Source organism: Mastigoproctus giganteus, chromosome 9 (assembly GCF_048544385.1).
Source record: "Mastigoproctus giganteus isolate SK-2022 chromosome 9, ASM4854438v1, whole genome shotgun sequence".
Lineage (NCBI taxonomy): Eukaryota > Metazoa > Arthropoda > Arachnida > Uropygi > Thelyphonidae > Mastigoproctus > Mastigoproctus giganteus.
Genome location: NC_143583.1, coordinates 160755202 through 160772090, shown reverse-complemented (window position 1 = coordinate 160772090; position 16889 = coordinate 160755202). Strand labels below are relative to the sequence as shown.

General features: G+C 36.0%; 1 protein-coding gene across 1 annotated transcript in view; it reads left to right on the top strand.

Annotated features, from left to right (window-relative positions):
- The window catches only part of LOC150080848 (peripheral plasma membrane protein CASK-like), a 669094-nt gene that overhangs the window by 270791 nt on the left and 381414 nt on the right, over positions 1 to 16889 (top strand). The window contains exon 12 of the mRNA XM_090381386.1: positions 11360 to 11446. Within this exon, the coding sequence (XP_090237512.1) occupies positions 11360 to 11446 (87 nt within the window). The remainder of the gene's footprint in view (positions 1 to 11359; positions 11447 to 16889) is intronic.

The window sequence follows — 16889 nt, the reverse complement described above, 5'->3', positions numbered from 1 at the left end:
TTTTTATCTGCTTGCGGCCACTGACCCAGCACAGTGCACAAACTGCAACACCCATCTTAGAGTCCATCATATACTCATTGATTGCTCCATTTACAACAGTGCCTCATTTTCAGTAACAACACTCTGAGTATAGCTCACCTCCTAGCAGATATGTCACACGTGGACAAAATTTTTACATTCCTCAAACAGATACAGCACTATAATGCACACTAAACTTCAACTGCAATCCATATTGATAAAAAACAGAGCATTGAACTTCACCATAGTTAGGCTCATTATGGCCATGTTCCCCTTGTGCCGTAAAACCCATAAACAACAAACAAGATGATATCTTCTATACTATGTCATCTATTTTGGCTCCTGGCAGACATACCTGGTCCTATTCCACCTATCCTTCTTGAATAACATATTTCCCATTTCCCTGACAATAGAGTTACCATCAGTAACCATCTCCTGTGAGACAAGTGCATTCTGCCCTGGAGATTGTTGCTGTGTTAGCATTAGTAGGGCATATGATGCAAGAAACCATGCTTATACAACATCAGCCAAAACAAAACCTCTTCCTATTTCATGCATCCATTCACTCCAAAAGTTTGTCTAGTTCTTTCTTGAAGAACTAGACAAACTTCTGTTTTCTGATGCACAAGTGTGAGCTCTGGCATTGAGTTAGTCTGGGGCATGATTTCTGTTTAAATACAATAAAATTAAATGATTAATTGACAATACTATACTAAGCTAATAGATTCCTAAATGCAGTGATATGTATTATGCTAGCAAGTTTTACATTATACCTTATGCTATCAAGATGAAGGTATACATTATGCTATACCATTACAATCACAGAGGTAAATTAGTTATATCCTTACTAAAATTAAAATTCCTTAGCTAAACACAAAAAGATAAATGTCCAACAAATGATTAGAATATTTGAGCTACTGATTTATTGCAATTAAAACCCTACTATTCCACTGCTCTACTCATTTTTTGTTCAATATTTGCTTAAAAACATTGGTACAATAGTGGTACGAATAGTGAGTCGTAGCTCACAAAATCACTAGCTAAATTTAAAAATAAGCTAACAAACATGACTAAGACTATTTAACCTATGTGTAAACAAAATTTAATCAGTTAATTAATCAAAAAGACAGTAAAAATTTCTAAAAAATTTAACCTTCCTACACGCTCAAAATTCTGCAATCTGGCACTTATAACCTGTACCCGAGACTCTAAAAATTGTTTTTTGGTGATATTAATATCAAATCTGATATGTTACGTAATCTGAATTCTATCTATTACAAATGATAATTTTTCCAATTTTATTTTGTTCCTTACACAGGATTGTATTGTGTTAAATGAACTTAATTAGAATTTCCTGCTTTGAGATTAATCACATTTTTTAATGCCATCTGAACTGGGATTATCAATTGCATTTAGTATATCATAATTTGATATTGAATTTACTACTTATCTACTACATTTAGTAAATTTGTTTCCCTTTTTAATCCACAGCCCCCCCCTTTTTGGTATGATAATAGGATTCAGAAAGAATCCTGAAGCATCAGGATTCTTTCAATTTTATGTAGATACAGCAGGCCCTCATTATAACTCAGATCACTTTACTGATTTGTTATAATGCTGTTCTTATATTATAACCATATTTGACTATAACTCTGTCACAAATCACTATAATGCTATTTTACAGATTGCATTTTTGGCATATTTAACGAAATTGTTTCATTTGATGGAGCCAAAATACAACCCGATAGCTTGAAAATGAATAGCAAAACAGCATTAAAACATTTACCACACTCAGTGAAAGTTTCACACATGCTAATTTAATTGCAGTACAGTGACTTGTTACGTAGTTCCGAGATCAACATTTAAAAAAATTATTGGATATATTGCTTGTAATATTTGCTTTGCGTTATATGCATTTATCCGAAGTTTAGTCATCACTCAGGACAACATTAGATATCGTACATAAAGGACAGTTTACTCGAACATCATATGATAATTAATGCAACCAACGCTATTACATTTTCGAAGAGTTAATAAGGTAGATAAGAATGAAAAAGCAACATCGTCTGATGTGGTAGGAAGACTACAAATGTAAGTAAAAGACTGAATTTGAAAATTAAATTGGATTTGAAGCTAATCGATTCTGGTCAATGACAAGCAAATGTGTGCCATAATTTAGGACTGGCAGGTTTAACTGTAAGAAAAAAAAAAATAAATAAACAAACAATTATAAAAATAAAGAATTAATTTTATTTTAACATTGGGAAAGACAGTTGTTCCACTGTAAGCAACTAGGGCTAGGCCTTCTAGTAGGATTGAAATGGAGAGTCTTTAACTAATTTTATTGAAGATAATATCCAATGCAGAATTCAGTTAAGTTAAATGTTATATATAAAAAAAAAAAAAAAAAAAAAAAAAAAGCGATTAGCCTATATGATGATCTGAAGAAAGCTCTCCTAAAAAAAAAAAAAAAATGTGGAACCATTTAAAACTAGCAAGGGCTGGTTGAACAGATTTAAAATCCAGGGAGAAGCCGCAAGTGCAGATCAAGGAATTGGAACTTTCAAAAAAGAGCTTGTTAAAATTATTGAAAATGGGTATTATGTGGTACTTCTTAACAAGTTTTTAACACAGATGAAGCAGGACTTTTATGGAAATGAATGCCTAAAATAAGTTTCATATTGAAAGAAGGAAAAAAAAAAAAAAAAAAAAACATGCCAGGTTTCAAAGCGGCAAAGGATCGGTTGACTTTATTGTTGGGTGGTAATGCTGCGTGGGATTTTAAATTAAAACCCCTTTTAATTTACCAGGAAGAGGGCCAAAATACAACCCGAAATCGGCACATTTTTCATGATTAAATTCATCATTTAAATTAAATCAATTTAGATCAATTAAATGCATGATTTTAATTGGAATTTTAAGTTTAATTTTTAATATTTAAGTAGTTACCACATAATTATATACGTTTGTAATGCAGAATATTTTATATGTACAAATTTGAATATTAAATATTTTGACCGACATTTGTGCATCTTTTCACTACCATTTATATTTGATTAAAAAATATCTTATGGGAATGCGGCGCTCACTTAGCGCTCTGTTTTTTTCCGGAATGAATTATCAGCATTAAGTGGGGTCTCCTGTATTGTGCATGTAATTGATGTAAGTATTACTAAAAACCTACTTTGTTTTTCCCTTTCACGTGGTAAAATAGTGCCTTTAATTATATATATATATATTTGCTTATGCATAACATATTTTTTTGAAGACCCCAAGCACGAGAGGTATTAAAACATGTAGTACTTAGTAGCATACATGAGTTGAAGGCCAAGATGATGAAAGAAGATACTTGTTGATATTTGACTTGAATTTATGTAGGTTGTAAGTTTCAAGGGAGGTTGTTCCAGAAATGAATTTATGTAGGTTGTAAGTTTGACAAGGGAAGTTGTTCCAGAAAAACGAAATTGAAGGAATAAATGAGGCAAAATAAAAATAAGTTCTGTGAGTTTTTGAGTTTCACAATAAGAGGATGCTGACTGATTGCAGTAAGCGTTCAAACTGGTTTGGAAGGGAGAGCAGAAATTATAAAAGCACAATTTGCAAGAACTGTGTCCATGGAAGTATCTATAGAAAAGGCATGAAACAGAAACAGAACATCTATAAGTAAATAGTAGAGAAACTTTGTTAGTGATGGATTTTCCATAGTAGGGCAGATTTGCAATTTGTGCAGAGTGAGAAGTTTTTTGGAAGAAAATTAATACTAAGAGTGAAAGAGAAAGTGTTTTAGATGCAGAGGGAAGCAATATTTGTGATGTGCTTTTGCCAGGAGAGGTTAGAAGTCAGGGTAATTCCTAATAGAGATGTGTGATCGTTTCTAGAAATCTGAGTAACCTCAAAAATAAGCATAGGAGCAGAGATATAACACAGGACTGAGTTTTAGAAGGATGGAAAACAACTAAGTTATCTTTGCTCTACTGAAGATTACCCGGAGATCAGCATTTAGGGAATTGGTGGTGGATACTCTAAGTTGAAGCTGCTTGTGCAGGAAAAGTTTTCTCAAACTGGAAGGTAGAATGCAATGTGCTATCATCGGCAAAACTATGGATAGAATTTCCAATCAGAGGAAGAAGGTCATTAATATACAAGAGGAAAAACATGGGAGAAAGAACCGAACCTTGGGGAACACCTGCATTAGTGAAGAAATTAAAGACAAAGAGCCCTCTACAGTGTCGTACAGTGAGTGGCCAGAGAGAGAACTAGATTCCCAATTACAAAAAAACATTTGGAAAACCATAGGATGGAAGCTTATGGTATTACAAAAACCAGTTGGAAAACCATAAGATGAAAGCTTCTTTAGGAGACCTTTATACAAACGCAGTCAAAAGCCTTTGAAATGTTGAGCAACTTGAGTTTCGCCAAACTTTTCCTTTGAATTTGTCCCTAGATGGGACCTAAGCTAGTGTATATCACCAGTGGATCAAACTGACAAAATCCATACTGATGATCATTGATCATATGGAAGATTTCTAGATAGATTAGGAGTTGGTTGTTTAGAAATTTCTCCATTACTTTGGAAAGAGTAGAAGTAAATGCAATGGGACGATAATTGGATGGAAAGGATTTGCTCATATCCAGTGAGTTTTTAGGAACTGGCTGGATATGATCATATTTCCAAACAGAAGGAAAACACCGGTGAAATAAGAAAGTGTAAAAAGACAGCACAGAACAGGAGTAAACTTGGGAGCACAGATTTTTAGAACAAGCAGAGAAATACCATCAGGACCTGGATCTTTCTTGACTTTTCAGAACTATTCAGAATTTTTCTGACATCCTTATTACCGAATACCACAGAATGTATTGAATGGAGTGCATATCAGCACACAAGTTAGAAGAAAAGTAGGATGCTAGCAGGTCACCTTTATCTCTAACTAAGGTGACATTAGAACCATCTGGTTTTGACAGAGGTGGGAATAGAGATGGACAAAAGTTGTGGCCAGTTGCTTTGACAAGAGACCAGAATGCCTGACTACCATTTGGACAAGAAGTAAATTTTCTGCCTTTAGCCTGTTCTTCATACGTTACATACATAATTTGTAAAAGAATAAGAGAAGTTTACCTCAATATAAAAAGGACACACACTTGAACACACACACAATTTGTGTGTGTTCATTGTAAAGAGTGTGAGATTAAGCATGAATTCAGCATTCTGATGGGCTTATACGAGGGCTTGAAGAACAGGGTTTTCTTGCCCTTGAAGGAATTAAAATGGGGGTCCCATCAAGCACTCAGCTGCCCAACTCAATGCTAGAGCCCATGCCCAAGCAACACGCAACATAACGTAATCCTCAACAACAAAGATGTCTAGTCACAAGGGAGGTGGCAGTTGGTGATTCTACTCTCAAGGAAATGGGAAGTATATTGTGATAGATGAACTAGGTCCAGTGTATGTCTGTCATGGGCTAAAGACGATGTTGTTGTGCAGCTATCATTTAAGGTCACAAAAGATATTATTTTACACATAGCTCTAATGATATTAAGAATTGAACATTTGACAATATACTTAAACGGGCAATATTGAGAGAAAGTTGTGAAATTAGGATTAAATTTTGATATTGACTGCAATTCTGACAAGACACGATTGGAGGGAGTACCTGATGAGATCCTTATCAATGTTCAGCCCTGGGGAGACTGTGCAAGGGTCATGGGTAGAATTTATCTCACTGTAGTGTGTGCTTATTAACCACGGCGATTCTTTTTACAGTAATGAGATACACTTAAATAGAATGGATGCAGGAATATTTGCTTATGCTACCAGGCAATATTAAATGGGAACTACTAGCCTTTGGGCATGTTGTGGATATACAGACTAATAGATTAACTGCAGCCACAAGCAGAAGTGAAAGTGATTCTTACACTGCTACTGCTGGGACATACATTAGGAAAGGAAAGGTGTCAAGAATTAGAAAGCCTGCTGGGGGGAAATTTCTACCTCATGGAACAAGCAAATACATGGGCTGTTAAGGTTTTTAATAGGAGCAATATGGATGCATGTATCTACTTGCATGTACACTACCATTAGGAGTATAGTAAACAAATTGAAACAAGTTGAATTACAGGTTAACTCAACTTGAATTACTGGTTAATTCAACAAATGCAGACATTAGATTTAATATAACAATATGACCATAGAGGGGTGTGTATTTAGAAGAAACCTAAATCTTCAGGCATCTCCCAGGTTGGAAAGCTACACCATGTATAGATGCCACAGGAGTATCAAGAGGAGCTACTGGCTCACAGAGGGGTTGCAATGTTTGTTATATGTAATGTACTCCTCACCCCAGACCTATATCTCTTTAAACTACCTTATACATAGGCAATATATATTGGAATCACTTTACCCTTGGCCTCTATAAATTTTTCTTCTGTCTTGATTACGTAGAAGCTTGCTTGTATCTTAGGAGATCTAAATGATCCCCACTCCCATTATGGGGCTCCCCTTATGTGGGGACAACTAGTAGAATCTTTACTCAACACAGAGGACCTCATTGATGTTCTACACCTCTCAGTGCACATGACTGATCTAAACTAGATTGAGTTTCTGGTAAGGAGTAGACACAGTGTACTCCCAGGCTGGGCCTCATCCACTATCAGGAAATTCAGATTATTGCTGGAAATATAAAACACTTCATGCTGAGAACCTGTATGTTGAACCAAATGAACGATTGTTATGACTTCATATTGAACAGTTGCATAAAATTGAAATCCCTGTCAGACTACCCCATGTTGGATCCATTTTTGAGCAACATTGGGAAAATCTATATAACACGCATCAACTGCCAATCATCCATTTAGTATTTATGTCCAAGAATTATTTAAAGAATTAGATAGCATCTTATCCTATGATCTTCCTTGGACTTCTTGCCAGTCTACATAAATGGCTTGATGTGAGAAGTGCAATGGGATCTGCCACTGTCTACCGAGCCACTTCCGAGCAGATCCCCCCCTCCCCCTGAATGTCACATATTCAGTGCAGATTTGTACTCTATAGAGCCAGCTCTGGATCATTGAAACTAACATGCCAACACAAAATGCATTATATACACAGATTCTGTAAGTTCATTGCAGGCCTTATAAACAATGATGTGTAATCCTCATCCAAACCTGTCATGTGTACCTCAACGGCTACATTATCTTTTGGAATCTGCTTTTTATATTCATTCTGTTGGATCCTCAGCGTGGATCCAACAGGACCTGTGTTTGTTAACAGGAGAAATTGTTTCTACAGGGATGGGATACACTTAAATAGAAAGGTTGCAAGAATATGTTGCTATCGAGTTAGTATTAGGTGTGTGTCGGAAAACTGCTAGCTTCGGAGATTCACAGACTAATAGATAAATAGAGCCGCAGGCAGAGGTGAAACTGATTCTTGCACTGCTTATTGGAATGAGTAGTAGTAGCCTGTAAAACGAGGTGCTGGGGATTTGAAGGACTCGTCATGCAGTCATCACGGAACAAGTAAATACACGGCCTATGTTAGAGTAACTAAGTGTAACAATAGGTATACCTGTATACCTATTCTTATGCTTAGTTGTATACAACATGTATACCAGTGCTAGGAGTATAGTAAATAAATTGATGAATTTGAGGTGCTGGTCAAGACATCAAAGGCAGATATTGTTGGGATATCAGAGACGTGGTGTCACACAGATATAACCCAAGGGCTCACATCTGGTGAGTATGGGCTTGGTACACCCAGGGTTCTGAGCTGGATATCATCATTCTTCTCTTTCTTGGTGATTCCCTTCTGTCTCTCTGTCTCTCTGTCTCTCTCTCTCTCTGGGAAATTTCTTTTTGGCTGGTGCAGCATAAGCCTAAGGCTTCCTTGCACTATATGCTTAGTAGTAGTAATAATAATAATAAGGAATGCAGAATTGGAATTTGGGAAGTACAATGTGTTCAGTAAGGATAAACAAGATAGAAAGGAAGGAGGATCAGGCTGTTAGTAAGAAACACATAACATCTAAGGAAGTGCATCCAGTTGAAATGGGTGGGCAATGCACTGTTGAGTTAGTTTGGTGTGACATAGGCACTGGGAAAGCAAAATTGAGAGTAGGAGTGTATTATAGACCTAGTGACTCTGATGAGGACAATGAATTGTCTTATAATGAGGGATTTTAACTTCCCAGATATAGACTGGAACTTGTAAGTACACTGGCAGACTTGTGGATTTATTGGATGATTGTTTTCTACAGCAGCATGTTCGAGAGGCAACCAGACAGAGTAGTACTCTTGATCTGATTATCAGCAGTGATTATTTATGCATTAGGAATCTGCAGATAAAGGAACCACTAGGTGGAAGTGATCACAGTGTACTGATTTACTCAAAGATGTAACTACCATCAGTGGTAAAGGGAAGGAATTTTGCTTTAGTAAATGTCACTACAGTGGTTTCAGACAGTTTTTAAACTCTATACAGTGCGACAAACTGATGATGTTATCAACAACAAATTCTAAATCGGAAGCATTCAAGGAATTAATCTTGGAAGCTACTAGACTCTTCATGCCAACCAAGAAATACTGTTCAAGGTTTAGACCTAAATGGATTTTAGATGAACTCATCAGACTTGTGGTAGAGAAGAAAAATGCATGGGATGTATATAAAAATTATTAGGTGACACCATAAGCCTATGGTACAAACTAGTCTGTAATGAAGTCAGAAAGGAGGTTAGGCAAGCGAAAGTAGACTACAAGAAATATTTTGCAAAGGATGCAAAGAAAGACTTCTTTACTTATGTAAACTCTGGAATGAAGGGAATGAATCAGATTAGTCCACTTCATATTGATGGTTTAACTGTTGATGATCATGCTCAGGAAGCCGACATATTTTTCATCTACATTCACACGTGAAAAATTTTGTAAGGAAGTAGAGGCCAGAAGATTATAATAATCTAACATGGAGTTAAATGACTTTATAATAACTGAGAGCAGAGCAGGCAGTATTATTGAGGAATTTAGAGGATAAATTGTTGAAGTTAAACAAAAGAAACGCACCTGGGGTGGATGGGATCTATCCAGTTATATTAAAAGAGGCAGTGAAAGGAAGTAAGCAGGACTTTAGCCATGGTTATGAAGGCATCCTTGGACTCAGGCGAGGTCCCCATCGACTGGAGATGTGTAAATGTATGCCCAATTCACAAAGGGGGGGAATCAAAAGGTGAGATGAGCAATTACAGACCTGTTAGTTTAACATCTGTTCTGGGGATAATAATAGTGTCACTGGTTAAAGAAGCACTGCAGGATCATCTAGACAAGACTGCAGCTATAATTCAGACTCAGCTTGGGTTTGTTAAGGAGAAGTCTTGTCTGACCAATTTGCTTGGATTTTACAATGTGGTCACAAAGGAACTGGATGCTAAGAATAATTTTGATATCATATACTTGTATTTTAGGAAAGCTTTTGATACTGTTACACATGGAAGACCATTGTACAAGTTGGTGTATTATGCCATTAAGGACAAGTTGCTGCTATGGATAAAGTGATGTTTGAGTGAGAGAAGAGAGAGCATGGTAATCAATGGACACTGCTCTTCATCGACTAATGTTATTAGTGGAGTCCTCCAGCAGTCTGCATTGTACCCATTGTTGTTTTCTGTATTTATCAATGATATTGATGAAGGAATATTAGGCTTAATGTCCAAGTTTGGAGATGATACAAAGGTTGGTAGGGTTGTTAATGACAATAAGGACAGTACAGTCCTGCAACAGGATCTGGAAAAATCGAGCAGATGGGCTTAGAGGTGGCAATTGAAGTTTCACATTTACAAATGCAAAGTGCTGCATATGGGTAACAGTAACTCCAGAGTAACATACCAATTGTGCAGTACTACACTCAGGATAGTGTAGAATGAAAAAGTCTTGATGGTAATTGTGCAATCAGATATGATGTTCTCTGTGCAATCAGATATGATGTTCTCTGTGCAGCAAACAGTTGGAATAGTATATCATGGGGTCTTGTCAATGATATACAGGAATTTTGCTATTAGAGATAAGGAACTGATTATCCTTGTATAATGCAATGGTCAGACCTCATTTTAGGAAAGATGTAGATTTGGTGGAACGAGTACATAGAAGGGCTGCGAGATTAGTGAGTTGAACAAAGGGTTGCTGTTACCAAGAAAGGCTTAAGTTCTGAAAATTGCAGTGTCTGGAGACTAGGCACTTGCGAGGTGATCTGATTGAGGTGAATAAGGCCCTGAACGGTTTGAGCATGCTCAATGCTAATGGCATTCTTCCTCTTGCTCAGATTATTCACCTAAGGTGAGGGGGCATAAATTCAAATTGAAGAAAGACAATTGTAGAATAGATACGGAAATTCACCTTTAGCCAGCGGGTTGTTGATAAAGCGAACAAACTTCCATCTGTAGTAGTGGAGGTCAACAATTTAAATAAGTTCAAGGCAGAACTAGACAAACATTTGGAGTGGGTGAAATGGGAAGTGGTTTTTTCTTGCTTTCTTGCATCATTTGCCTCTACTAATGCTAATGAGCTATATTTTTATGTGCTAGCTATACAAATTTCAATAATTAGATTTTCTTGTTAGGCTTGGGACTTTTTGATCAACCTTATTGTAAGTGGTCAATTTAGATCACAAAACTTTCTAACGACAACCGACAAACTGACTTAAAATCAATTTATTAAAATAAGTAAATAATATCTACATAAAATAGTAAAACAGAGATAAAATATAAAGTTAAATAAAAACCTTAAAATACAATAAAATTAATAAAAGCATTAAAAATACAATAAAATAGGGATTAAACTAATATAATAGCTTTTGAGACAAAGTGCCTCTTCAACAGCTGATGAAGAGGCACTTCATCTCAAAAGCTACTGTATATTTTATTAGATTTATCTCTATTTTATTGTATTTTAATGCTTTTATTTTATTTTATATTTTACTTCTGTTTTAGTATTTTATGTAGATATTATTTATATATTTTAATAAATTTATTTTAAGTCAGTTTGGTGGTCGTTAGAAATTTTTGTGATGTGCAACCTGAAGCTCAAGGCTGTTTTTCAAGGTCAATTTACATGCCATCTAGTTTAATTTTTTATCGTTCTCTACTGATTGTAAAATATATCTGGAAATATTTCTGTAGATGCCTTTTGTTATTGTGTTTTGTCTCTTGATCTATAATCATCTTTTTTTATTTTCCTTGGGAATATTAGTCTGTGGATCTTAAAATACAGTGTAGCAGATGTTAAAATTCAGTAGAATAGAAGATTTATTTTCAGAATTATGAAGATTTATAATCTTAATAGTGATCATTTAATTCTGCAGGTGCTTGAATATCTTCAAGAAAGTCCTTTGTCTTTAACAAAAGATGCTGATGCCCTACGGATAATTCTCTGTAAATCTCATATTAGAGTAAGTATCTACAATTTATCGTAATCATGTTATTGTGTTGATAAATGTCAAGCATACTAAATTGACTTAATGAGTCATTGAATTACAATCTGCTTTTGGGTTGATATATGTAAACCAAACTAAACAGACTTAATGAATCATTGAATTACAATCTACTTACATTTATTTTCAAACTTCTAAGGGGGAAAAAAATCTGATTCCATTTTTGCAAATAAATTAATTTGCCACATTAAAGTGAGCTTATGAATATCAATTATTTTTATTTTTTTGTTAATACTTGCACTAAATAAAATTACTTTTCATAAGTAAGAGTAATTTTTAAAGAAGAAAGGAAGACAACACAGAATTTTCTTTGTTCAAATCCCACAGACAGTCTCATATTCACAAAGAAGGATTAAAGGGCAACTTAAGCAATTATCAACTTGTAAGCTTTACTTCTGTTCAAGAGAAAATACCATATCACGGATAAGAAGTATTGCAGGATCATCATTGCAGGAGTATTGCAGATAGGAAGTATTGCAGGGTTTGTTAAGGGAGGATCCTGTCTGACTAGTCTGGTTTGTGACTATGATGCAATAACAAAATATAATGCACTAACAAAACAAATGCAAATGATAATTTTGGCATCATATTTTTAAATTTCAGTAAAGCTTTCGACACAGTTCACACAACTGCTGCACAAATTGGAGCAGTGTGGCTAGGAGAAGTTACTGATTTGGATAAAGAGATGGTTGAGTAGCAGAAGACAAATGACAATTATAAATGGGCTAGTGTTATTAGTGGAGTTGAGTGCTGGGCTCCTTATCATTTACAGCATTTATTAACAATGTTGATGAAGATATATCATACTTATTCTCTAAGTCTCCTGATTGCCTTGAGTGCTAAGCGATAGTTTCCAAGCGAGTTTTCTAGTGCAATTTACTAGTGGCTTTCTAGTGTGAGTAATACCTTTTCTTAACTCTTTCTTTGGTTACAATGTTACTGCTACTTCCACTAGCAGTGTACTGCTCTTCTACTCTGCTGATCATTTGGTCTCTGATTGGCACTGCTGACTCCATATGGTGGGGTCAATAACTTTGTGGGAAAGAGTTGCTTCCCCAGGGCTAAAAAGAGCAAAACATAGAATTCAACAATTACCCTCCAAGTGATCCTTCACGCTCATCATATTCTAAATTGAATGAAACCGATCATGACAAATTACAGTCAACAACTTTGAACTGACATGGAGCAATAGGAATGCCCATCTTTCCTTGTGAAACAATTGTATGAGTATTTTGTCCCCATTCCTCATACAGAAATGTTTGGAAAATGCAGAAGGTTCACCTAACATGGTGAAGAGACTTAGATCTGGTGATTTATTAATGGAAACTGTGAAATGGTCGAGAGTTTCAGCAATCTGAGACTGCTGAAACTCTCGACCTTTGGTGGTATACCCATGCAAGCGGTATACCCACATTGTATGTTGGATATTGATACCACACAGACAACAATAAATACCTCCAAAGGGGTAATTGTGGAGTGGAACTTGATGGATGACTGTAGGATGAATTGGTCCAAGAGTTAAAAGATCAAAAAGTTATGCAAGTTAAACAAATTATGATCAGGAAACATTGTGAGTTTCTTCTCCCCCAGAATATCATCCTTACATTTGGTACACCGAATTTACCTTCCAGTGTTAAACCTGGCTATCTAAAATGCCATGTAAGACTATATTCCTAACCATATCAGATGTTATAAGTGCCAAAAATTTGGTCACTCTCAAACCATTTGTTGAGGGGAATACAGTGGGTTCAAACTGTGGGTCCATATCCTACACACAAACGACTGTGATACTGAGACAGCACATTATCTGAATTTGTCAAGGCTATCACTCCACTTATTCTAAGTCCTGCAAACTGTAGAAAATGGGTGAAAAATCCACAAATATGAAGTAGAGTGGAAAGTTGCTTATGAGGAAGCAAAGTAGCAAATTATGCCCACTACATTAAAACATACCTATATGCAGTGCACAAATCAACATGTCATTTTACCAACCTTATCTATTTCAGATTTGGCCCAAGCAATATTCTCAAATCACAATACTCTCAACCTCCCAACGGCCTTCTAAGGAGCAGCATGTGATAAATTGTGCTAATGGTACACCAATTTTAGTTCTGTCAACTGCATACCACACTTCTGTAGAAGCCATAAAATCTAAAACAGCAGTCCCAATGAAGATGGGCGCCTCCGTAGCCAGGTGGGAAGGAGCAGCAGTGCGTAGCACACGCTTCTTGATTAGACCGGGGTTCGAGCCCGTCACCACCAAATACGGAGGATGCGGAAAGGTCAGGGAATGACCACCGCATATCCCGGAGCAATATGGCCTTAGTTGCTAATGCTCCTAAAAACCAAATAACAAACAAACAAACAATAACCCAATGAAGAAGACTCATGCAAATTTAATGAACATAGATATAGTCCACGGCACCAACCTAGATGAACCAATCTTAGATATATACGAAGATGGCATGGACACTGGATGTCCTATCTTCCCAAAGAAATGAAACTGGAGAGCCAAAATCAGATGGACCTAAAAAACAGACTGAATCAAATCTAATTGTTAAAAACAAATAATGGATCGCATCATATAATGGCCTATATAGCAATATTGATATCTGTGACAATACGAAATTTTTAGAGATCTTCAAGTACCATGTAAATAGACTAGTAAAGGATAGCGAAAGCTTAAAAAGCGGTACTCACCTTGAATTAATCTGCGATGGCTTACTTAGGCATCGTGGTTAATATTTAGGTTGAATTGTTAAATTGAATAAAATTAAAAGGGAGGCAGTAGGTAAGTATTGACTGAGTTAAAATAGGCACAAAGAGACAGAAGCATACACATCCAATCCTTGGTTGTCATTGAAGTAAAGAAGCAAACGAATAATTGAAAACTAAATAGGTGAATATAGTGAAGCCAATAGTCGTTACGAGGACTTTCGTTAGTTAAAATGTCTACAGTTGTCAATGTGTGGGGAGAGAACGCGCATGGTATTTAAGAATAAAAAATTATACTCTCGTGATCCTTTTTTGACATGTGGGAACTTTAATCGTGAGAGGTTCCAAATTGGGGAAAGATTGAAGGGGAGTTTGGAATTTAGAATTTTGAGGTTAGAGTGGTGCCGGTACCATTCAATAGCTAGGGCTTCATATTGAAGTATTCTGTAGCTGGATTTTAGTTTAATAATGGAAATGGCAGAGTCAATGAGGGGGTTGTGGTTGTGAGTCTGGGCATGAATTGTAAGTTCTGTAACAGATTGGTTAGACATGAGACTATGGAAATGATAGTATGCACGGGTGTTGGATGTTTTTGATGAGCCAAATTTGGTAGTGGTACTTCCGATGTAACGTGTGTTACAGTTTGGATGACAATTGATGAGGTATATTATATTATTGAGGTCGTTTGTAGCATATTTGTGTGTGTCTTTATAGGTGCTAAAGAAGGATCCTAATTTGTTGTAGGTGGAAAAAACAAGGGAGATATCAGTGTCGTTAAATAGGCGGCGGAACTGTCCTGCTAGTTCATTGTGATAAGGGAGGACTATGCGGATGTTTGTTTTATTTTTGTCTTTGGTTGGGTTGTTAGATTTAATTTTATTTTTAGCGATGGAGATTGTGTTTAAAATAAGTTGGTGGGGTAACCTCTGGATATAAATTTGTCGGTAAGGTATTGGATTTCGTTGTGAAAGTCGGTAGGTAAGGAACTGTACTTTAGTGCATTGGGAATTTGATTATATAAAACTGCCTTTTTGTGTTTAGGGGGTGATGAGAAGCAAAATGTAAGTATTTACCGGTAAATACTTATATTAACTCTGCCAATTAAATTGACTCTGCCATTTCCATCATTAAACTAAAATCCAGCTAAAGAATACTTCAATATGAAGCCCTAGTTATTGAATGGTACCGGCACCACTCTAACCTCAAAATTCTAAATTCCAAACTCCCCTTCAATCTTTCCCCAATTTGGAACCTCTCACGATTAAAGTTCCCACATGTCAAAAAAAGCATCACGAGAGTATAATTTTTTATTCTTAAATACCATGCGCGTTCTCTCCCCACACATTGCCAACTGAAGATGTTTTAACTAACGAAAGTCCTCGTAACGACTATTGGCTTCACTATATTCACCTATTTAGTTTTCAATTATTCGTTTGCTTCTTTACTTCAATGACAACCAAGGATTGGATGTGTACGCTTCTGTCTCCTTGTGCCTATTTTAACTCAGTCAATACTTACCTACTTCCTCCCTTTTAATTTTATTCAATTTAACAATTCAACCTAAATATTAACCACGATGCCTAAGTAAGCCATTGCAGATTAATTCAAGGTGAGTACAGCTTTTTAAGCTTTCACTATCCTTTACTAGTGATATCTGTGACCTAATCGAGAAATATAAACTGGCAAGCATATGTGTACAAAAAACTAGCATGTCTCCACAGGTAACTTCAACAATCAAGAACTACACTATCTATCAACATAATAGAAATAAAAATAATGGTCGTTTGTGTAAACTCAAGAATTCCCACTAAACACCTTCCACCTCACATGTATCCATAGAAATAATGGCAATACTTATCACCTTAGGAATCATGTTAACAATAGTTTCGATCTTCCTATCACAAACAAAGAATATACTTATAATGACCTGGAAGAACTTCTTCTACAGATTCCTCCCCCATTTTGTTTATTGGGGAGGGGATTTAATGCACCCCCACTGTCTGTATATCAGGAGCCCCACCTACTCTGGGGCTCCTGATATACAGACAGACAAGGAAAACTTTTGGCATCACTGTTTGACAAACATAATCTGACATTGTTGAATGCCAGTACCGATACTTAGATTCATTTATCCACAACAACTACAGCTGTAGATCTGAAAGTCTGATCCCCAACATTATTTCCACTCATCTGCTGCAACTCTGGACAACCTGCTACACAGTGACCGTTCCTGAGGGATACTAGTTGTTTGTGAAATTCAAACAACTCCTTCAGGCAGATAACATGCTAATCAGTAGGGGAATGATGCATGCCCACTTTCCAAAACAGAGAAAAACTAGGCATGGAACATGATTTGTAAGCATCCAACAACTGAGAACTTTTTAAATTTCAACAGACTTACAGCAAAGGCAGAATTTGTAAGGAAATAGATAAAAAAAAATTCTTGGATTTACTTTGCCTCTATTTTAACAAAAAATGTGAACAGGATCTGTGAGCAGCATTATTCACACAATCTCTCAAAGAAGAGTAAATAACCCATAGCAAAAGAATAACTATTGCTGATGAAATGAACTACAACTGAATAATCAATTCTGGCCATCTAATGATCTAACCATTGATCAATTGAATTGACTATATCCTCTGAATTATGCTCATTAGGAACTGCTTATCAATCAATGATATCAGT